This window comes from Aplidium turbinatum, chromosome 16 (genome assembly GCF_918807975.1).
Source record: "Aplidium turbinatum chromosome 16, kaAplTurb1.1, whole genome shotgun sequence".
In the NCBI taxonomy this organism is placed as follows: Eukaryota; Metazoa; Chordata; class Ascidiacea; order Aplousobranchia; family Polyclinidae; genus Aplidium; species Aplidium turbinatum.
Window position 1 is genome coordinate 780,782 of NC_137487.1, and position 25,054 is coordinate 805,835.

Sequence of the window (25,054 nt, forward strand, 5' to 3'; positions counted from 1 at the left end):
TTGTATTTATCTCGTAGAGCGTCGATACAATATAATATAACACCTGTCATGCTACATACATAACGTGTTTTGTCAGCACCACGGTGTAATGAATATAGGTCATTGATTTTCGTTATGAGTTCATAGCGTCCCTACAATGAAGAATGAGACTATGAGAGGTACTTCAAGCGGTCCCATCATTGCTAAAAATCATTATACGTTTCACATATTTGTGTAATCGGTTGTAACCGTCAAATTATGCCAATTTACTGTCATTCAACCTATTTAGACAAATATAGAAGAGTTTATATCGGACAGAAAACAAAATATCCTGGCTCATTTTAATTTCTTTGCGCAAAACTTATAAACTTTACAGCTATTCTACGTCATTTTGATGTCTAATGGCACTTTGTTATTTATGAGATGAAGAATACTTTGAATAAGACACAAAGCATTCCTGATTATTGCAGCAAACTCTTGAATTATGTAAAATCGTAATGATGAATTCCTCTAAAGGTGAAATATAGATTACCTGCAACACGTTTGATTGATTGATTGATTGAATTTTTATCCTCGGACTGGGAAAGCTTCTTGCAGAGCTTAATCCTGGCAGTTTCGCATACTTGTAGAGGCTTTGAATCACTGACGCAGGCCCGGTCACCGAGATTGACAGAGTGAAGTTTCCGATTGTTGAAGTCTTGTTGCCGGGGAACTATTCCATCCATTAGATGCCGTTGAATGGAGAGCAGTCCTTGACGTGCGTTGCTCAAGCGCACACCCCGAGAGTCGAACCAGCGCCGCTTGATCTTGAAGCTTCTAGCTTCTTCGTTCCAGAAGTGACGCGCTAACCAATTGAGCTATTGCAGTATATTTAGCTCTGGGAGTACTATGAGCAACTGTCCAAATAAAACGACATCTACGATATGTTAGTATGCTAAAGACCAACGTTGCGTACAGGAGTAATGTAGAAATGCACATAATTCCATGGCGATATTACAAGTCAGGTTACATCATTAGGCTATATGAAAAAAATATGTTTTATGGCCCAATTAATTTGATCTTGAAAAGGCCAGAAGTAAAGTAATTAACTTCGGGGCATAACCGTAGGATTTAGAGGAAATTTGGACTATGAATATCAAAGCTAACACATTAGCGAACATTTTATTCAAACGTTTCGAAAACTGCTGTTTTCATCGTCAGTCAAAAGTAAGAATGAAGCTATGTTTTTACAATGGCAAAATCGAGCGAAAAATGCGATACAGTAGTTGAGTCACCACGGCTATCAAAATCAGTCACTCAACAACGATTCAACATCTGCCAACGTTGAATCAATGCCAATGGCTGACTCTGCCAGCAAGGGATAGTATACCGTCTGAATAATAATAACCAATGTCTGCTCTTTCCTCCAATTATTGTATTATTAAATTTAACTTCTTAATTGCTCAAAACACGAACAGTTGAAGAAAAAAATCTTCTCACATCCTATGTTGGATTTATTTTTCTTGCAAAATGAAGTCATTTTGTTTCAGCAAGTGGCCCGTGTGTAACCTACCTTATACCACAGTTCAAAATTATGGTTTCGAATGTGTATTATGATGCAAGGCAAACGGCAAATTTACTAGCAACCGAAGATGAAAGAGATGCAAATTTTTCGGATAGTGATGTTGATTTGCCTTTATCTGATGGTGAAGGTGGTCCGCTAACATCTGACAAGAGTAACGAAGATGAGGTCGTGACCGTCAGACATAGGCAGTCCCAACGTCGTAGGAGCCATGCCGCCAAATCATTAGATAGCGCCTTGGATGAGGAAAATTACCATACATTGCCTGACCAGGAAGAGGAGCGAATGTCGGTGGTTGTTGACTAAAGAAGTACAGTAAAAGTTGTTTGGAGTACCAAGCAACTATCAATAAGAGGAAGACAAAACTCTGCTAATGTGGTGCACAGTTTACCAGGAGCAAAGCGCGATTATCAATATGCAACGACGTCGTATGATGCATGGCGTTTCTTATTTACAGCAGATATGATCTACATCATTGTTTCAAGCACCAGCACATGTATACGAGAGAGGCTATCGCGAATATCGGAGGCTCAACGAACATCTTGGCATGCTTCACATTTTCAGCAAACTGATGCCACGGAACTAGAAGCATTCATTGGATTGTGATGTATTAGAGCAGTAGTTCTCAAACTGTGCGTCGCGACGCCCTGGTGCGTCGTTTCACTTTTTCAAGGGCGTCGCAAAATAGTTCCGTTTCTTGGCTGAACTCAGTTTAAGATTATAAAAATGAGGTTAACCCTTTGAGGACCACTGGGTTCGTGATCACTGGATTTGTGATCCTTTCATAGTAGGAAATCCAGCAAATTTTTGGATTCAATGAATGACGATTATCCAGGTTTGGTGAAAGAAAGCACTGCGAATTATTATCCCATTTGCTACGTCGTATTTATGTGAAGCAAAATTTTCTGTCTTGGCAGTGATAAAACCAAATATCGATCACGAATAAACAGTGAAAGAGAAATGCGGGTGGCAATTTCAAAAATTCTCTCAAGATTCAATGAACTTTGTGAAAATAAGCCCACACGCCACATTAAATAATATGCATTGCTTTTTGTTGTTGTATCAATAAACAAAACTTTAATCATAAGTTTCTTCATTTACTTTTATTTGCTGGTGCGTCGCAAGTCCAGAAAACTTTTCCAAAGGCGTCGCAACAAAAAAAAGTTTGAGAACCATTGTATTAGAGGACTACTCAAGCGAACATTTCACCGAATTAAGATTGCTTTTCCCATTTATATGGACATCCTATATTTAGTGCGACAATGTCGTTGAACCGATTAAAATTTCTGTCTGCAAATATTCGTTTTGATCAGGGGTGTGCAACGTACGGCCCGCGAAGAAAAATTGTGCGGCCCGCAAAGATGTGCCAATTTTGAATTGTGTGCGGCCCGCGAAACGTGTTTATAATTTAGTTTAGTCTGGTACGTGTGAACAATTCATTGTGGAGTGGACTATTATAGATTTCGCACCTTCTGTTAACCATTTTAGAAATCTCCCAGCGGCCACCGCTAATCCATTGTGTTTAATTATCTGGAACGTAAAAATGTATGGTCACATAAAAGGCTTTATGAACAAATTACGACTTTGGAAAGCTCACATACAGATAGGAAATCTTTTCCACTTCCCAACTTTGAAAGACTATGGAATGCATTCTGAGAAGAAAACTAAATTAAAAAAATTGTTGTATGAATTTTTGGCTTTTCAAGGACTTCAAATCTCATGAATATTTCTTTGGTATATTCTCTTCGCCATTCGACACAGACATTGACAAAGCACCAGCAGATATCCAACTTGAACTGATTGATCTTCAAGAGAAAACGGATTTGAAAGCAAAGTATTTAGAAATAAATCTTGGCGATTTTTACCGAAAACATCTCAACCAAGATGACTTTCCACATTTGAAAAAGTTATGGACTTCCAAGTGGAAAAAATCCATTGCTTCAAAAATGGCTCTTTTTGTCTCAACGTATTTGTGTGAACAATTTTTTTTCTAAAATGGGTGTTATGAAATCTCCCTATCGATCGGTTCTGACAGACGAACACTTGGAAAATGGACTTCGAATTGCCAGCACTTCCATTAAAGTAAATTTGGAAAAAGCCGTCGGGAAAAGAAGCCAGCTGCAAACTTCTCACTGAACTCGTTTAAAGACGGTGTGATAATAAATTGGAATAACAGTTTTCTTCAGAAATTTACGCGTGTTAACTTATTATTTCTGCAAGGCGATAACCCCTAATAATGCCATAAGAATAACATGAATAACAAAAAACTACTTTTTTGTGCCTGCAACTACTAGAAATCATATATTAAATAAACGTGCGGCCCGCGGTTTCACCCAGTTATTTATATCTGGCCCTCCTGTAATAAAGGTTGCACACCCCTGGTTTTGATGATATTGTATTGTGTTGAAACTGCAAGTGCAGTAGCCTACAGATGCAAAGACATCACTAGTAAGCATGGAAAGTAACGTAAGCATATGCCTACATTAAAAACAAGCAACATCACTATACTTGTCATAACACGGTAAAACTCAGCCAAAATCTACTGCGATGTCGGATGTTTACATAAACAAGGCATTAAATTGCATACTGCAGCACATATTTTAACAATGTCATCAGCTAGATGGACCAACGTGATTGGCAGTTCATGTTTGATGAGTCTGAAGGTTTTCAACCGTCGAATTGCATTTTCAACGTAAATGCGGCGATTTGCAATCTCTTTTGTTTTGCGTATATCTGCAGAAGTCATTTGTTCTTTTCCTCTTTTGCCTGGTGGCATAATTAAGGTAACATGTAACAATCCTACAAGTGAAGCAATAGACATGTTGATGCAAGACACTGAAGCTTATGTCAATATCGAGAAATATCAATGCACAACTGAAATGATACAAATGCTACTGTGCAAATTACCCTTTAATAGATCTGCTCAGTGGCGGCTCGTTAAAGGGAGCTGTGGAGCTGCAGCTCCCTCTGCGATCTGACATCCAAATAGAACTTGTTGAAAATACCCTTACAAAAATTTTCCTCGACGTCCTCGTGATGATTCAACTTACCTTCGCTGTTCTTGCATATTCACTCTTTAGCATTCTTTTTAAAAATTTGAATGGAAACTCTGTGGAGCTGAGCAACCAAGTAGCTCCACGAAGGGTGTTCTTTCTATTATGACGATTTGGGAAAACCCCAATGACGCGAACACAAACGCAGGCAAAAGCGGTAACTCTTGATAGCCTCTGGGAGCTGTGCTCCCAGCAGTTTGACTGTATTCCAATGCTGCTCAGGCCAGCACATACATTGCTGGTTTCGTTAGACAGCTTACCGGTCATTGACGATAGACTATGAAACGCAGAAAATTTTGTTATTTGACATAACTTAGCCTATAATTAGCTGTTCATTGACTAGATTTGCCTTATAGCATATCAGGACTTTGTTATACCAGTCTACAGTGAGCAATTTTTAGCATACATGGAAGAGCAATAGCCAGGTAGGGCACTTAAGACTAACCTGTGAGATGTTGAACCAGTTTATAGCCTGATTATTGATATATTCCTAGTTCCTACTGTTTTATCCCTTTTGAATTGTTAATTGTGTAGCCTACTGTAGACAGGTAGAACAAATAAGTACCGGTAACTCATATTGTATTAACTAAGCTGCTAAATTGGCTACTCTGCCTGACTATCTTTCATTTTACCTACACATAGCTTATGTAAGATTATTGTTTCAAATTGTGCTATCATCATTATACTGAATGTTAAAGCTTTTTTGATCTGATCAGCAGACAACTCTGTTCAATATTTGTAAAGTAGCCTACAACTTTCAATAGGTTATCATTACAAGAAAAGATTAATATTAAACTTGAAGGTAGGTCAACGCCTCCCCTTGAAATTTCACAAAGAGCACCATCCAGCAGTAGTAGGCTAAATTTTATACCCGGCATTTTAATCAACATTTATACAAAACTAACTTGTGGCTATGTGGCTGCAGTGCAAAAAATGCATTATTTTGCTTTCCATGCTTACTGTTTGGTGGTGATACATCATGGACAAAGTCTAGAATTAAAGATATAAATTATATCAATCGAAACATTGCAAGACATGATAAATCGCAACTTCATTTGAACAACATGGTAAATTTACCTCTTTTAGGTACAGCTAATATTGCTTCCCAACTTGATTCTGGATACAGATTAGCAATTGCTCGCCACAATGAGAAAGTAAAAGAAAATTGGCAAATTTTATCAAAAATTATCAACTGCATCAAACTGTGTGAGAAATTTGAGTTGCCACTCAGAGGTCATGATGAGGTAGCGATCCATTATTGCAAAGAAGTTGCTTGCAAAGTGGTAGCTACACTAAGATTTAGGTTTTAGTTGTTTTTTGTTTTTTTCTTGTTAGGTTTCTAAGCACCTTTTCATTATGTTCAGAGCCATTCTTAAGCTAATTTTTATTGCTACATACCATCTAACACTCATTCTTACAATGCTGTGATTTTACTTCTATGAGAGTTCATGCCTGCTGTATTAACTGTTTTTAATTTCTCTGAAATCGCTTCATTTGCATGATGACTAAGTATGAGTGGTGCAACAATCAATGCATTCCAGTTGAGGTTAGTTGCAATTTTTGAAGTTTTGTAGGCTACCATTAAATATACAATTTTTATTAAATGCTCTATCTCATAGTTTTATGCTGGAAGTTTCATTTGGATTTATACGGGCAAAATTTATTTGATATCAATCAATCTGCTTATCGTCAACATCACTCCACAGAAACAGCTTTACTAAGAATTCATAATGATATTGCTACTGTACTTGACTGTAATCATAGCATTGTTCTACTTTTTCTTGATCTTTCAGCTGCTTTTGATAGGCTACCATTGATCACAAACTTCGGAGCTGGTATACAAGTCCCCCCCTGGTAACTCATGACAAAGACAGGACTCGACCAAACATATAGGGTGAAACTACTTTACCTTTGCTTTACTGTTCAAACACTTCAATCCACATGTTTTGGTCAATTCCTCTTTGTCATGAGTTACCAGGGGAGGGGGACTTGTATACCAGCTCCCAAACTTCTTATAAATCATCTCAAATCAGATTTTGACATTACAGGAATGGCACTTGACTGGTTCTCTCCTTATCTTTTTGACCGAACTCAGTCTGTAGCAATTGAAAACTCAATGTCTTCTGCAACATTCCTTTCTTGTGGAGTTTCTTAGGATTCTGTTCTCGGCCCTGTCTGGTTTTGCCTCTACAAACGTCTGTTTGACATTATGAAGCGATATGGGCTTTCATACATAGAGTTTTACAACACCACTCATATGCTGATGATATACAATTTGTATTTGCTTGTTACTGATGAAGATTCATTGTGTTGTATTAAAAATCAAAAATGTTTGGTTGATATTTCAATTTGGGTGTGCTATACTGTAATATGTTAAAACTGAATCAAGAAAAATGTGAGTTTATTGTATTTTCTCCAAAACGGTGTATTTCAAAGTTTAACGACATGACCCTTACCCTGAGTAATATTATTTCTTCTTCTTCTGATTCAATTAAATTGCTTGGTGTATTATTAAATCAACATTTATGTTTGGAAAAATTTTTCAGTGACACTGTTAAATCTACTTTTTTCATCTCAGAAATATTGGTTCCATCAGACAGTTCATAAATATTGATGCTTGTAAAACTTTAACTCATGCACATCCAGGCTTGATTATTTAAATTCATTGTTAAATAACATTGTGCTATTTTACGTCTTCAAAGAGTTCAGAATACTGCCCTCGACTAATTACACTGGTCAACAGCAAATTTTAATCGAGCCCGTGATTGATTGATTCTAGAAGCATTTTGTGCGCTGATTTCAAAAATGTCTTTACTTTTTTCCTAGCACATCATGTTTTCTAGATATTCCAATTCTAAAATTTTGAAGACATGCCACATTTACAGGCAAGTAAAGTAGTTTTTTTATTTGCAAATTAAGTGTGACGTCATAATAAAACAATGATATAAACAATAAAACAATGATACGTCATAATCAAGCAAAGGGACAAAATAACTTATCCAAACTTGGAATCTGCTCGCCGGCCGGTTCCTTGTGATAAAACCATGTCGCCACCTTTACCTCCACAGGGAGGCCTAGATTCCATTGAAAATGATGGTGATGACGTCGCTTCATTAAGCGAACTCTCATCAACAAGTTCTGAGTATCAAGAAGAAGAAAAAGGCAGGCCACAGTTATTTTCCCAGGAGCACCTCAATGATTTGATTAGAGACCTTGGCCTTTCAAAGCAAAAGTCAGAAATCCTTGCGTCAAGATTAAAAGAGTTAAATCTGGTTGAGGAAGGTGTTGCAGTGAGCCATTACAGAAAACGAAACAAAGACCTCGCTGCTTTGTTTGAAGTTGATGGCCTGTGCTTTTGTCATGTGCTTTTGTCATGATATTGAAAAACTTTTTCACAAATTGGGAGAAGTTCACAATCCTCATGAGTGGCGAGTTTTCATCGATTCCTCGAAAAGAAGCCTGAAAGCTGTTCTTTTACATAACGGAAATGAAAAGCCATTCATTCCCATAGCACACTCGGTGCACCTAAAGGAATCTTATGAAAACATCGAAATTCTTCTTAATGCTATTAATTACAGGGATTATGAGTAGAGTATTTGTGGAGATCTGAAAATGATTGGAATCTTAATGGGGATGCAAAGGGGATTTACAAAGTACTGTTGTTTCTTGTGTCTGTGGGATAGTCGCGCTACCACTAAGCACTACCAGAAAAAGGATTGGCCAACAAGAAGCTCCTACAATCCTGGAAGAGAAAGTGTCCAAAATGTCCCGCTAGTTAATCCTGACAAAATTCTTTTGCCGCCGTAACATATCATACTCGGCTTGATGAAGAATTTTGTGAAAGCAATGGGCAAATCAAATTCAAACGGTTTTCTGTACCTCTGTAAGAAATTTCCAAAACTAAGTCATGCAAAGCTTAAAGAAGGAATATTTGTTGGTCCACAGATTCGAGAAGTTTTAAAAGATACTGATTTGAAAAATCACTCACTTCATCAGAATGTCGAGCATGGCAATCCTTCAAATGGTTATGCTTTAACTTTTTGGGAAATTTCAAGGCTGCTTCCTTCAAAAAAGGTGTTGAAAGGTTGCTCTCAACTTACAATGACATGGGCTGCCGCATGTCCCTCAGGATTCATTTTCTTCATTCCCACCTGGACTTTTTCCCTGAGAACCTTGGTGCAGTGATTGATGAACAAGGTGAAAGGTTTCACCAAGATATCCAAAACATGGAAGCACGCTATCAAGGGTTCTGGAACGAAAGGATGATGGGTGATTACTGCTGGATGCTGCATCGCGATGATCCAACATGTACACCTATGCCCAGCGATTTTGATGCAGCAATGTCTAAGTGTCATTGCATTCTAAACACTATCTTTGGTATCATGCTGAACGTTTTTCTTGTGTTTTTGTAATATAATACAGGGAGCTTAAAAACCTGACACTTCAGTATTGTGCTAGCTCAAGTATTCAGTACCTCAGACAAGGTTTAAGAGGCCTTTTTTTGCACTCTAGTGTCTATGCATACATATGCAACTAAATAGTGTTGAATCGGTGAAAGCAATGCACAAATCTGAAACACTCTGCTCTCTGAAGCTAATCTAAATTTGAAAATTGTAGCGACAAAATCGGTATTTGAACGCAATATTGACGTTTCTGGTCAAAAATTTTCAGACCAATAACTTTAAAACCTGATGTGCTAGAGCGAAACTAGCGCCAGATTTGAAATCAGCAGCAAATTGTGGTCTAAGAAAAGTTACTCCCATTCTCGATTAAAATTTTTTTTCGAATTTTGTTAACCTGTGTTATTTTAACACGTAAACAACTAAACATGAGCATATTACTCCCATACTAAAATCCCTGCATTGGCTTCCAGTATTGTATCGTATTCGTTTCAAAATATGTCTATTAATTTATAAAGTTTTCCATGGTTTTGCTCAGAACTATCTGGACACGTTGCTTATTCATTATAAACCTTCCAGAACTTTGCGTTCTCAACATTGCTCTTTTGCAACCCTTCATGTAAGACACAATATGGAAATCGCACTTTCCCAGCTGTTGCTGCCAGTTGCTGGAATTGTTTGCCTATTTGTGTAAAAGAAGCTGAAAATTTAAATGAATTCAAAACTCGCTTGAAAACGTTCTATTTCACTGAACATTATGACTGAAAGTACCGTATTATTTATCACCATTGTCATGCACAGTGCACAGGAGCATAGTTTGCACTGTGGATGTGGTGCTATGTAATTGTTAGTATTATTATGTGTGAAAATTGTTTGGACTTAGCCCTCCTAACAACATGGTTCAAACTCCACGGTACCTGACCGACTGTAGACACTATCGTCTAAATGTGTAAGTCAGCACACCTTTAAATGTATTATGTGGTTTGTTATCTGTCTGAGTTAGCTGTGTGTGTCATTGCCATGTTGTTCTCTAAATTTTGTTGCTGCAATGCCCTCGCCTTTCTTCGTACGTCAAAAGGCTGTATCGAAAAACACGGTCAAACGATAATATTCAAAGCAAAATTTACGAGAACTATGTCAGTATATTATCTGAACTTGGTCTCTTCATTCACTTCGACATTACTGTTTGATTACATCTTCCAAACTATTATAGTCTATGGTTGGCTGCTCAACAAAATAAAGTAAATTCAAGTGACTTTACCCCAATAAACAAAGAAAAATTGTTTATTTTAAATATCACCGTATGTGATGTAGTCCTGGTCCTTGGGTACTTACTATAAACTGCAACCAGCAGCAGAAATTTCACTTTGAAACAGAATACTGTTACCTCTTAATTGTCGTTGCTCCTTGGGGCAAGGTGTAGTAGCCTACCAGATAGTGTCCCTGGCTGAAGTTACAGCTGTCCGAGCTGTGTATATGTTTTGTAAAGGCCTTTGTTTCATTTCAGGTGCAGTAGCCATGCATTTTATTTCGCTGCAGTAATACACACTTTCCTATGCGTGTTTTAACGATCATCGTTTGGCTGCTGTTTCTAGTGCTATTTTCGTGTGTTTACACTTTGTCGTTGTTTGTATGCGTTGGAAGAAATTTAATAAACCTCCGTCATAACACCCAGCACCCCATAACACCATGGAGTTTTTCAAAGAACAGTAGGGCTACTCAACCTGTATTTGAGACTTCTTGTTATATAAAATCTACTTGCACCTTAATTATGGAAATTTATGTCTGTGAAAACTCTTTGTAAAGGTAATCAATACATTAATCTCGATTATTTTGATTGCAAATTATGCTGGAAATACGCTTAGAACGCACCAAATTCAATGTAATTTGTCAAAATTTTCTGGGGGAGACCCCCCAGACCCCCCGCCGGAACGTTCGCCTTCGGCGAACTCTGCAGGGACATGTCACTTGCAGCACCCTCACTTCTACAGGCCACGAGCCGCCACTGGATCTGCTGGAAGTGATAAAATTTCAGCCGAACATCTAGTACAGGGGTGTGCAACGTACGGCCCGCGGGCCAAATGCGGCCCGCGAAGAAAAATTGTGCGGCCCGCAAAGATGTGCCAATTTTGAATTGTGTGCGGCCCGCGAAACGTGTTTATAATTTAGTTTAGTCTGGTACGTGTGAACAATTCATTGTGGAGTGGATTATTATAGATTTCGCACCTTCTGTTAACCATTTTAGAAATCTCCCAGCGGCCACCGCTAATCCATTGTGTTTAATTATCTGGAACGTAAAAATGTATGGTCACATAAAAGGCTTTATGAACAAATTACGACTTTGGAAAGCTCACATAGGCTACAGATAGGAAATCTTTTCCACTTCCCAACTTTGAAAGACTATGGAATGCATTCTGAGAAGAAAACTAAATTAAAAAAATTGTTGTATGAATTTTTGGCTTTTCAAGGACTTGAAATCTCATGAATATTTCTTTGGTATATTCTCTTCGCCATTCGACACAGACATTGACAAAGCACCAGCAGATATCCAACTTGAACTGATTGATCTTCAAGAGAAAACGGATTTGAAAGCAAAGTATTTAGAAATAAATCTTGGCGATTTTTACCGAAAACATCTCCACCAAGATGACTTTCCACATTTGAAAAAGTTATGGACTTCCAAGTGGAAAAAATCCATTGCTTCAAAAATGGCTCTTTTTGTCTCAACGTATTTGTGTGAACAATTTTTTTTCTAAAATGGGTGTTATGAAATCTCCCTATCGATCGGTTCTGACAGACGAACACTTGGAAAATGGACTTCGAATTGCCAGCACTTCCATTAAAGTAAATTTGGAAAAAGCCGTCGGGAAAAGAAGCCAGCTGCAAACTTCTCACTGAACTCGTTTAAAGACGGTGTGATAATAAATTGGAATAACAGTTTTCTTCAGAAATTTACGCGTGTTAACTTATTATTTCTGCAAGGCGATAACCCCTAATAATGCCATAAGAATAACATGAATAACAAAAAACTACTTTTTTGTGCCTGCAACTACTAGAAATCATATATTAAATAAACGTGCGGCCCGCGGTTTCACCCAGTTATTTATATCTGGCCCTCCTGTAATCAAGGTTGCACACCCCTGATCTAGTATATGCAGATGAACTATTGTGCTTCTTATTCAGCTTATTGTTTAACGTATGCCTTTCTCATGGTATGCTGCCTTCACCTTGTTTAAATACCATAATTATCCCTGTCTGTAAAAACAACAAAGGCAATATCCAGGATGCTGGAAATTACAGACCCATTGCAGTGGCAACTATAGTGTCCAAATTATTTGAACATTTTATCCTTGAGCATATTTCACCGTTTTTAAATACATCTGACAATCAGTTTGGATTTAAGCCAAAACATGGCACAGATTTATGTGTTTATCTTTATAAACAAACAGTATCTCATTACATACACAGCAATAGTCCTGTGTTTAGTGTATTTCTGGATGCATCCAAAGCATTTGATAGTATTAATCACAATATCTTATTTAACAAGTTAGTTTCACGGAATGTTCCTATGTGTTTTGTACGATTATTGAAGCATTGGTATAAAGAACAGATAATGAGAATAAAGTGGGGGAATCAAATTTCTGACCCTTTCCATGTCACCAACGGAGTAAGGCAGGGAGGGGTTTTAAGTCCTTACCTGTTTTCTTTGTATATAGATGACTTATCGACTGAATTGAATTCCCTAGATGTTGGATGTAATACTGGTTCATCTCACTTGAATCACCTAATGTTTGCAGATGACTTGTGTGTATTTAGTCCAAGTGCTAAAGGTACCCAAAAACTCATTGATGCCTGTGAATCCTATGCTTCTAGACATGACATTCTTTTCAACTGTAACAAAACTGTTGGATTGGTCCATCAATGTCGCAAATTTAAAGTTTTTACTTCTCCATGCATGCGGCTGTACAATACACAAATTAAATTTGTTAGACAAGTGAAATATTTAGGTATACTGATTGATGATACCATCAGTGATGACGCGGATATTAAAAGGCAAGTGCGATCTCTTTATGTCGCTGCCAATCAGCTTAGGTCCAAGTTTGGAAATTGCTCTACCGAAGTTAAAAATGTAATGTACCAATCATATTGTATGCCAATGTATGGTTCGCAGCTATGGTGTAACTATAAAACTTCTACTTTAAATCGCATACGAGTTGCTTACAACGACTCGTACAGAATTATCCACAAGTTGTCGAGATGCGACAGTGCTAGAGTGTATCAGGTACAGAACGACGTGTTAACATTTGATGCTCTATTAAGAAAAAATTGCTATGCATTTGTAGAACGTTGTAAAAGATCAATTAATCCACTTTTGCGCAATATTATGTCTTCTGATTACTATTTTAACTCTACATTTTATATTCACTACAACAGTATTTTGTACGTTGTTTGATGTAGCCTGCTTGATGTTGTGTTAGTCTGACATTTTGTGTGATGACTGTTAAAAATTTGAATTCTATGGACTTTGAGTCTGATTGCAAATAAATAAATTAGTGCATCCTCTCGTATGGGAAATTCTCGATCAGCCAATATTAAATCACCAGGCTCGAGTAGGTCCATGAACCCACAGTTTAGAGTCAAGTGCTTGTCTGTGACACGGCCACCCCAGCCATTTGAAACAAAATTGAATAGGCCATTTGGATATATACTTACAAGGTATTTGATAGTGCAGTGGTGCTTGTACTCACTCCAGCATGCACTCTGAAGACTGAGGTTTTTCGGGGTCTCGACAAAAATTTTTGTTCCATCTATTATATAACAAACTTTGTTATAAGGGTATACCAAAAAGCTATGTGGCAATGCAGCGGCTGCGGTCTCTTTTGGTGGATTGCAAATTAATGATGACATATTTGCTGATATAAATTTTATTAAAGTTGTTAAAATCCTTGATACTGTAGTGGGTGATATACAAAATCTTCGGGCCAAGTCGTATTGTACAAGACCAAGCCGAAGGTACATGAATGTCATTAAAACCTCATCCTGTTGGCTTCTTATCTGGAAAATGCTTAGAACAAATTCTAGTGTCATTGTTTGGTTTCCAATCTCCTTTTCCTAACATTTTCTTTCGTTTCACGTTGTTGGTCCATCTTCCCCTGGCTTCCTTGTTTTTTCTCACTGTAGGAAATGGAAACAGTTGAAATGGTGGTGAACATAAACAGTCATAATCCCCGTAACAACAATTATGTAAAGAACACGTCAGCTTCTTCCATTTATTTAACTTAAAACCGCTATTGTGACAACCAATCACACAACACGTTCGTAAAGACATTTGTAGAACCAAAGTTTTCTTTCATCAAGCTGAAAAAATAAATAATTTTGTTTGTTTTTATATTACAACTACATGATGCCATAAGAAATCCGGAAAGCAACAGAAATCCTAGCAGCAAGCCTAATTACTACACTTTCTTGTAGTTGCAGATCCAGAGGAGGGGGGCAATCATCCTACCAAAACACCAAAAATAAACTTAATCACAGTCCATTTGTAATGTCGGTTTCATGTAGACCTACACATCACTGTGTTAGGCAGAAATCGCCCCCCTAAGACTGGACTGCTTGCTGGATCAGCCCCTGGTTTCTTATGTTCTACTCTAAGCTTCCTTTCCCAAACCTGACAAGCACATCAACCACCTAATTACAAAAGTATAAAGAAGTAGTATAAAGAACCGATCACCAAGCAATAACAAAAACTATCCATTGAAACTCCACTTGACTACATGAATGCATGTTAAAGATCAGCCGAAAACTCACATCTACTCCGAGTTTGCAAGCACAACTTAAATGTAGCGGTTGGTGGGCGATTCGTCTATTGTTAAGGACAACCAACAAATGTCACTACTCAGTACAAAAGTTGATGAAGCTTGCAATTCATTCTCCGATGAATCCGTGAACGCTAGTGGCCTGTTAAATATTGTCACTGGTAGAGCGGCATCAGCTGAGATTGCTAAATACCTATTAACACTGAGCAGACGAAAACACGGTCTAGAAAAGTTTGAGTTGAGTGGAAAAAAAGCCCAGTACGTTTTCAAAAAAGGGTAAAGCGAACACGTGGAGAATTTTGCAGCTTAAAATAATCAGTTGGTTTTATCCGGTAACTTTTTCAGCTGACCTAGCGCAAATTTTGGGGGTATAAAACTTGTCTGTCAGGGGACACCCACCACCGAAAATATCTGTCACATACCACACAATCATCTAGAAACAATTTACTTTACAACCAACTAAGTTTCAAGCGGTAACTTTTTCAGCTGACCTAGCGCATTTTTGGGACATGAAAAATGCCCCCCATTTCTACCACCGGCGGCCCGGCAGACTTCCAGATTATGAGTACCTACATACCACCGGACATCTCTGTATGAATAGAAATTGGTAACTTTTTCACCTAGGGTGGACGTCGCGGGCTCCCGGTCTATAGAGTACGTAATCCTTTTATATGAATTACAAAAAAATGCATTTTTTGTTTTATGCTTTTGTCCTAGAGACCTAGACTAATGTTTTTCCGAAACTCATAAGCTAGCTTCTAATTTCATAGGACCAAACTTTTCATACGTAGGCTTACACCTCATTTGAAAAGCTGTTCATATCTTTGTTTGTGTGTCTTAGGCCATAATTGGGTTTGGAGTATGAGTATTTTCAGTAGAGAAGCCAAATGAAGTGTTAAAATTGCGTACTTGAAATTCCTATTTTCAAATTACAATAGTTGCTTATGGAATTATTGATTTTTGTCAAGTCGTATCACAAATATCATGCAGGCTACATCGTAAGTTATTTGGCTTACGAGTGCTTATAAACATGACTCATTTATTACATCGACTAAAATACAACATTTACATCAACAATGCTAAGTTCGAACGTCACTTTTATTGAAGATTGTGTCAACCAATTTGATTTCAGTCCGCCAGCGTCGAAACAATGCAACAGTAATGTGAGGGCCATGCGTAAACAAAGGAAGTGTGAGATAAATTTACAGTCAGAAAAGCAGTTCTTTTACATTGATTCAACGTCTAAAAATGTCGAATCAATGTAAAAGGACTGAACTGTTGGTCGTTATTGTTTGAAACACAAAAAATACGCATAAGGTGACCAAGCAATGCAACGATTATTGAATAAGTTGTCGATTATATTTGTGGCCAAAAACAAACAAATAATTTAAGGTTTTTAAACGTAAAGATGATTATAACGAAGCTTCAAAGTTTATCTTAGTAAATATTGCCGAGACCCAATAAACGCAATTATTTTGCAACATCAGAAAAGCAAAAAACAATAATGATAAATAATTTCAGAAAACTGTAGGGGAGACTCAGGTAAGTTGGCCCAGTAGGCAAGTTGGCCCACTCTAAATAATTTTTTAACTAAAATAGTTATTGTTACGTATCGTACGCATACTGAGAAAGTGCTGTTGAAACTATCTTATCACCAGGTTGGGAGGCTCTAGCAAGCAGTATAAACATGTGAGCACGATTTTTGTATGAAAAATTATGATTTTTGAAATTTTTGGATTTTAGAATTTTTTAGATGTCGAGTGATTTTTTTCTTACTATATAAGAAAGGTTATTATTTAGTGAGTGCAGCGCTAGAGTGGTTATTAAGGCTCACTTTGACTGTGAAACCGTTGTTAGAAGCTCGATAGTTTGACATAAATTTTAGTTTTTGCAATGTGGTTGCCATGCAGGGAAGTTGGCCCATTTCGTGGGTGGGTACGTTGGCCACCATGGCCAACTTGCCTTCATGAGGTATTACATAGAATGATAATAATTGACTAATTAATACGATGACTTATTTTTGCAAGATTGAAGTAGCCTATCATCAAGTATCCAAAGTAAGTAAATCGCGGCTTTACATCAGCATTAAGCGATCAATAACAATAATACACTTCCTAACATCGTTTTTATGCCACAAATTATTCCTAACCCATATGGTAATAATAGTAGGCTAAGTAGCCTAATCAAGAAAACCAATCGCGGAAATGTGTATCAACCACTTCTCAAGCGACGGTCTAAAACGTACCTCGTTTCGGAGATACATTAAAAAATGTTCCGATATTGGTACCCATGCAAAAATGGGGTTTGTAGCCTATTGCAAACAAGGTCCCACCTATCAGTATCGTTAAGGTGACCAGATCGTTAGGAATAAAGGCATGCCGTTCCAACTACATGATGTTTGATACAACCTTTGTTATTTTCGAAAGCTTATTTGGTGTAGGCTACTCATGTAAAAAAAGTTTACTGAGGTAAAATACAGCATTATAGCCTAATAGTAGATTTTATTATAAACCATACATGAATGCATACATAGAATAATTTATGTACGGTATGTATGCCTCTATAAAACCAAGAAATAATTAGAAAGAAAATCAAATTGGGGAGAAAGAGAACTTTTCCACTGTTTAATATACCGTAGATGGACATGTTTCCCACGTGGCCAACTTACCTTCCATGGTGGGCCAAATTACCCGCACATGAAGGCAAGATGGTCCATTTTATTTTTTTCGGAAAACTTGAAAAATTATATACCTAAGAATGTTTGTTTGATGCAAGAATATGTCCACTTTTAGAGTGATGAATTCTCTACTCTTCAATAGCATTCGCTTTAACATATGTTTTGTTATCAGCTCACAAATTCAAATTTTCATTTTGCTGGGCCAACTTACCCGAGTCTCCCCTAGGTTGTAAACGCATCACAAAGAATTGCTGAGTAAAATGAAAATTTATTATTAGACGTAAAAGGTTTGTAAAAGAAAATTGTCGGTTCGCGTATTTATAATGTCTATCGAGTTACAAATTACCTTTATTGTCTATCTTTATGATTGGCGGCCAGCTTGGAGCAGCACGCAAACTACGTGTTTATGGCATGCGCATCACATTATGATTCCACCAAGTTTCACACAAGATATTTGTTTTTATCGTGATATTTTTGTGCCTTTTCTGTCCTAAACTTGAAGTCACTGCGCAGCACAATCCACATCTTTTGCGCAGTGCATCATTTCAAGTAGTGTCTTCTCCTGAACTGTTACACAAAGTGCACAGAACCAGGTTGACTTTGTATCTTACAACCGTTGAATGGCCCGTTATTGTAGCCTATGTGTGGAATTACTAGGTGTATGATTAAATTCAAGCTAAAGTCGAGCAAAGTCTGCTGTGGAAGATCCCTGTCGTTGTTTACAGCATTTTCTGTTGATGAGTTTACGCGGCATTTTTCCAAGATAAATGAAGATGTCGGTATTGTTCGTCACTTAGATTTAATTTTCTCAATATTGTTTATTCATTTTTTGATCCATTAGTTTGTCCCACTTTTGATACAATCGAATAGTTTATAAATGGCGGGTCTTCACAATAGCCGACCTCTTGTAGATTGGCGCACGTCTTCAGATGTTGAATCAATGATGAAAAAAGCTGATTTGTTGTTTGTCTTATGTGACGCCTATTGCAACAACATACAGTTCACGGCAAAACAAAAATGCAGGCATAACAAGTAGGGGTCTGCTACTATTCGGTGAGTTTCTAACCTCTAACCCTAACCCTAAAACGGCAATGATAATTAGGCTACGGTACCCAATAATTAAAAAAAAAAAATTGAAAAAATCCCCCGTTAAGGGATCAGACTCACCGAATCGGACTCACCGAAACGGACTCACCGAATCGGGCCATTCCAAACAAGTAGAATAGGGGAGAGTGGGTATAATTGGGACGCGTTACAACTGGGACACCTGCAATATTTCCCGCGTTTTACATCCAGTCATGCTAACGATCACGTGTTCACGTAAACATCAGCTTCCTTTCACTTGTGTGCAGTTGAGACCATTGTTGTAGCAGCTATTCAACTTCAGTCGCTGTAAGTAGTTTTTGAGTGGAAAAAGTTCATTTTTAGGCTTGGCAATATTTTGTAATAGTGCTCGAATTAGAAAGGTATATTTGTTTTAGTGAATTGACTGTGTTGCTTCAGGTATCAGCTTGCATTGATGGTAGTAAAGAAGTCATCTTTTTGCAAGAAAAATGGTAGAACTATAAAATGGCGTAAAAACATCATGCGGGAGAACTGGGACAGACTGTCCCAGTTCTCCCGATAGTAGTGCTAGTTCTCATCGTAGGGTTAGATCTTGAGAAAAGACACTGGAAAAAGTCTAACTTTGCAGTGTCGCTTAGCCTAAACGTCTGCAAAAGAAAAAACACATCGCTGGTGATGAAAGCTCAGGTGATGAAGACGTTGTGATGATCATGGCGGATAGCGAAGATGACGAGCTTGAGGAATGTGAAGATGAATCTTTAGATCCCATTTATTTAGGTGTGGATCCGAATGCCTTGCAAGTGGGGTCATATGATCTTGCAGAATTTAAAATTGAGAAGGCTCTCAATCCTGTATTCTATGTGGCTCAACCTCAAGTTGAGGAAACATCTAGTGAAGATGAAGAGGTGATGGTTAACTTTTCAAGGAAAACTAGTAAATTTAACAACAAATTTGTTCACCCGCAAGTCCTTGACTCCCACACTGTTTCTCCACTTGGTATTATTATATTTCTCCATTCTTTCAAAGTCATCTTAGAAAGAAACAATAGGCTACTTCATGCCAAGGACAGCATAATATTTGCCATCAAGTTTGGAAATCTTGATATTCGCTAAAAGATCAAAGGTATTTTTTACAAACATGTTTAAAACATTGCATTTCTATAGTGTGCTGACTGTTAACATCATTTTCGTTATTTGAGTTTGTTATTATTCTAATAAAACTAAAAGACAAGCTTCAACAGCAAAATTTGTGTGCATTTTTTGTACTGCCTATTTTACCCCAAGGTGTCCCACTTCTCCTAACACTGTGTCCCAGTTATCCTGCACGTGTCCCAAATATACCCATTTGACTCACTGCTTTCAAATTCAAATCATTCATTTTTCTTTAAACCTATGATTTCATGCAACCCATAATAGATGAAGGGCATCAAACTCCACAAAATACAAGCGCTAGTAATAAAATCTCGCGAAGCAAAAAATCGTAATTTGCGTTTTTCTGAACCCTTAAAATTTTGTCCCACTTATCCCCAGTCTCCCCTAGATAAAACAGCGAAGGGACATGTAATCATCAAGTCAGCTGCTCAGTTTAAGGTAAGTGGGACCTATCTCATTTTATTTTTTCTCCTTGCAAAACCGCCATTTATCCAGTTTCTTTCAAAAGCATTTGTAGTGATACATTTCCTCAATTGCAAGTTTTGTCAAAACACGAATGAGAGCATTTCCATAGAATGTTTATTTCGAAGTCAGGTTTTTCATGTAATTACCCAAGGGAAAATTCATTATAGTAACGTTTTCATTCGTCAATGAATATTTGCTGGTCGAAACATTTGTTTTGAATAGTTTGTGGCCTGCTGCTTACTATTTCATCCATCATGGATTGCTATTCTTCGAAGAGCTGATAACGTAAAAAATAACTTACTATTATTGCATCTAATTAAGAACCTTGTGTTTACTTTTTGTATTGTAGCACAAGCTTGAAATTGGCTTTTATATTGTAGCACAAGAAATAATGCGGTATGTCATATTGAGGTCAAACCAAACAATGGAAAACTAGACGATGCGCCTCTCTGCTTGCGCATATTGATGCACGAAGCAATTATGAGCTTATGGTTTGTAAGCGCAATGTATAATCCATTTCACGCTTTGCTGGAAGTTACAACAGTAACAACAAAAATTCACCAAAATCTTTAATTGACAAAAAACAACAACAAAAATTGAATATCATCAGATCCGCCTCGCAACTTTGGAAAAAGTGAAGAAAAACCAATGCATTGCGTTGCTGTGCTTCTAGTAATCAAAGGCAATATGAGGGGGAAGATCTGGCCCCTCTTAGTGGAACAAACTGTTAAGACAAAAGTAGCGGTAGCGCGCTACTTTTAAAATAGCGGATGCCCACCTCTGCGTTCAGGATATCAGATTTGTTTGCTCAAATAGATAACTTTGAAGTTAACATCTGGTTGCCCCGAACTCGCCAGCAAATATTAAAAAAATAGCTTAAATCTCCCTTTTGACGTCATAATGAGAATGCCGTAGAAGAGAAGCTAGTAGTTCAGGCATCAAGTCAACTGCGTTGATCTGGGGCGATGAGGCATTAAATTCAGTAATTTTGCAATGAAGTGAGGCCTACTATGCGGCGAGTTCAACCTAGTTGTCACTGTGACATATCCAGCCGTGGTTGGTAGGCACTTTTACATCACCCACTTGTCGAAGAGCGCCTGCTTTTCAATGTGAAATTGCTTTGTGTTTTGTTTAGTCACAATTTTCCTTATAAACTCCATTGATTGCAGTCATTAAGATCCTTCTTGCACTCAGTTCAGTTGCAGAAGAAAAAATAGTATTAGCAGAGGGTGGGAATCGAACCCACGAAATCGAAATTACTACTCCTCTGCCCTAACCATTAGGCAACGGTGGTTGTGGCAAAGCATTCAGTTAAATTTCTTTTTATCAAAATATTTCGATCAGAATATCACGTGTCGAGTCACATGATTGAAATCAGCTGAATCGCGAGTGAACATGTCACGCATGATTGCGTACCTCTTCGACGAGTGGGTAATGTTAAAGTGCCTACCGCCGTGGTTGGCCTCGTCAACATGTCATACACCCTTGGAAACGCAAGCTTCCATTCCAAGAACCTGTTGACATGCAAGAACTTTCAACTTGTCATTTTAAAGTACTTTGAAAACTTTTTACCGTATGCAAAACAAAAACCACTGCAAATTCTGCAGCTAAAAATACAATGAGACATCCACAGTTGAACACGAATTCTATTTCTTTGGTTTTCCAGACATAGCTGTATTTTTTAGCTTAATATTGGCACTGCTGAACCGGTGCTTTATTTTCTGCCGAGATGACGACAGCGAGTCAAATAATCTGCATCCAAAATCACATTCTTTATGCAAAAAAGTATACAAACATTCTACATTTGTCTTGCTATCCAACAAGGATGAAAGCTGTGATTTACTGAGCTGACAAAGCTCTTGAAGATTTTGTACATGATGCAATATTCGTTGACAATTCTTACTATCTATTCCAGGAAGTTGTAACAACAAATCGTATGTGGAGGAGTTGTATAGTTGCATGGTGGAATTGATATCCGACCCTACTGCAGCTGCCCACTCAGGATCAGGTTGACTTCGTGATGATTTTAGTTCATGGAAAAGTTGAGCAGAAACCGACGGCGACGAGCACCAGGCCAGCCGGAGCTGAGGAAAATGGATTAAAAGTAATGATAGTTTTTGATTGAGGTCTTTCAAAGAGACCATCGCACCAGCTCCAATACGCGACTGAAAAGAAAATGCTTTGCCAGCTGCGAACTCAATAAGGAGAACCGGGTGCTTATAATGACGTGACATAGCCGTGCACTGTGAATAAAGTCGGCCGCTGTTGAAGGAACCAATCAAGTCACTTAGACTCTTTCTTTCAACACAAATGTCTGGAGTTAAAATATAATCACCCACTTCCAGGGTCAGCGGCTCAATATCAATACCACGTTTGTACAGATTTGCAGGCAGTTCACTGCGAAATTCTCTCATATCAACCACAACAAGATGCTTTGCATTGTCATGTGTTCTCTGCCCACCAGCAGTTCTAGTGTCACAATGGACTTGGTAAGAAGGCTCAACAATTCTTTCCAAGTTTGGATCATCTTTAGTTTTTCCTTCTCGTTCTTTGGGAATCACCATTCTTGATTTTTCTTGTATCAAACTTTGAAAAGCTTCTTTTTCACGTCGAAGGGCCGTTAAATAAACTTGCTCTTCAGCGGAGGACTGGTAAGTGATAAAATAAATGCGCAGTGGGATTCCTGCATGACACGCCTTAAATATCTCAAGCTGTCTTACGAAATGAATGCTGCTGTCATACAAAATAACGTATCTTGGCTGAATTTCTTCTAGAGTTCTGGTTAAGTTGTACTTGTCTGGATTGTCATGCAACGCATGAAGGTAGGTCTCAGGAGTATCTAAAACCTTTAGTTTGAAACAATTTCTGCATTTTGAGGTACTGGAACTCTCGTCTGAGATTGCTTGATGACGTAATTTGGAAGCTTCTTCAACAGGAGTTAATGTATTTTTCCTAAATAATTTGTTATATAAATGCAATAAAGTGCTTTCAGAACTCTGCTGTAAAAGATCTTTCAATATATATATAGCTCTAGTGTCACTTGCACAGACAAGAACTTTTCCTGTTCCAAGTTTAGAAGAAGTAGTAAGTTCATTAGCTTCACGAATCTCGTTAATGCATTCCTTTAAACACGTCCACTTTGGACATTTTTCCAGTAGAAGTTTAGGAGGAGAAGCTTTTGCACCTTCAGTGCTACTTTCAAGATCGTGCTTTAGACTTTTTTCTCCATAAACACGATATCTTGCATTGGAAAACAAGGTATCTGCTGCACTTAAAAATATCCAGCCAGGATTTCTCCCAAACGCTTTTTCGTTAGCAGTAAACGATTCAAGCATCTTCAGGAAAGTGACGCAATCATACTGAGAAAGCGCTTGCAACAACACACGAAGCATGCGCAGGTCTGATACTAACTGTTTTGTTTTTGATCCTAGCTGATTCCACATCGGGTCCAATTGAGCCCTTATGCTACGATCAAATGCACGGCCAAGGCTGTTTTCTAAAGTAAATTTATCAGTATCAACTTCAGGATTATTTGATTTTAATTCCCGCAGACATGCAGCCACGATTTCTAATAAAGAGCTTTGTATTTGTTTCATTGAAGGTGTTAGCGCAACCTCTATTTCAATAACTTCTGGTTTGTGCTTTTCGAAACATGAAAGAATGCTAGAATGAAATCTAGGCCATAAAAAAACTTTACTACAGAACAAACTTTTCATTGCTCTCTCCAGACGGCCATATGCTCCAATAAAAGATGTGGGATTATCAGAAAAAGCTTTAATAAATCCTTCTTTGTTTTTCTGCCTAAATAAGCGCATGATAAAACATTCTTGGCACGAATCTGCCATTTTATGAGCTTTGTTGACAAGAATTCCGCTGATGAGATGGACAGGGATTCGATCAACAAGAAAATCCATGACAAGAATTCTTGATGATACAAAAAATACTCCACCATTTGTGTATAACTTTTTCCTCTCACTTGTACTACACTCAGAAGTAATCGATTTCGGAAGTTGATTTACACCGAATATCTTTAGTTTTTCAGTGTAGTAATTTTGCTGAAGTAGATCAGTGTTGAGTACAACAACTAGTTCGTTGGTGTCACAATAAAGATGAAGAAAGTGAGTAAATATTCTCTCTAATCCCAATCCCTCGCACAATACAAGTAGTCCACTTTCATTGAAAAAATCCAAAACAATTTCGTTTTCAAAATCCAACAAACCGGAGCAATTTGACATTTTCAAGCACCAGCAAAACAATCTTATACATGGAATAAATGCAAGAAAATACTACAACACTGAAGCTGGAAACAATAGAAATGTAACAAATTAAAAAATTAGATGAACTAAATACCTACATTGTACCAAAGACAGGCAAGACACAACAATACAACAGGGTTGAGTATTAGTGCAGTTTTAGTCCGGTGATGTCCCCGTTACCGAGGGTGGCGGGATTCACCTCCAAGTGCTGCAATCGCCCTCACACCCTGCCTCCACATCGATCTGTCTAATGCGTCCTCTCTTCTCAAGCCGACTTTGCTGCTTTCCCCCTCAACTTGCCTTTTCCACGTTTTCTTGGGTCTTTAAGTCCTTGTTTTCTACGACCCTCCACTTGCAACTCCAGCGCTCTCCTCAAAACATTGATTGTCCAAAACAAGGTCTTGCCTGGGTGGGTCTGCTACTATTCGGTGAGTCCAATTCGGTGAGTTCCTAACTCCTGACCCCTAACCTCTATCCCCTAACCCTTAAACGGCAATGATAATTAGGCTACGGTACCCAATAATTAAAAAAAAAATTCAAAAAATCACCGAATAGGGAATCGGACTCACCGAATCCGACTCACAGAATGAGGTAGGTGTGAGGTACAAGTAGCACCTTTGAACCCTGGGCA

At 37.8% G+C, this 25,054-nt stretch overlaps 1 protein-coding gene across 1 annotated transcript; it reads right to left on the reverse strand.

The window, feature by feature from the left end:
• Nucleotides 1-21,608: 21,608 nt before the first annotated feature.
• Nucleotides 21,609-24,213, reverse strand: LOC145785804 (DNA repair endonuclease XPF-like). Its single transcript, XM_082597514.1, has one exon. It carries the CDS (start codon nucleotides 24,079-24,081, stop codon nucleotides 21,814-21,816), a length of 2,268 nt encoding a protein of 755 aa, XP_082453640.1. The 5' UTR covers nucleotides 24,082-24,213; the 3' UTR covers nucleotides 21,609-21,813.
• Between the last annotated feature and the right edge of the window lie 841 nt (nucleotides 24,214-25,054).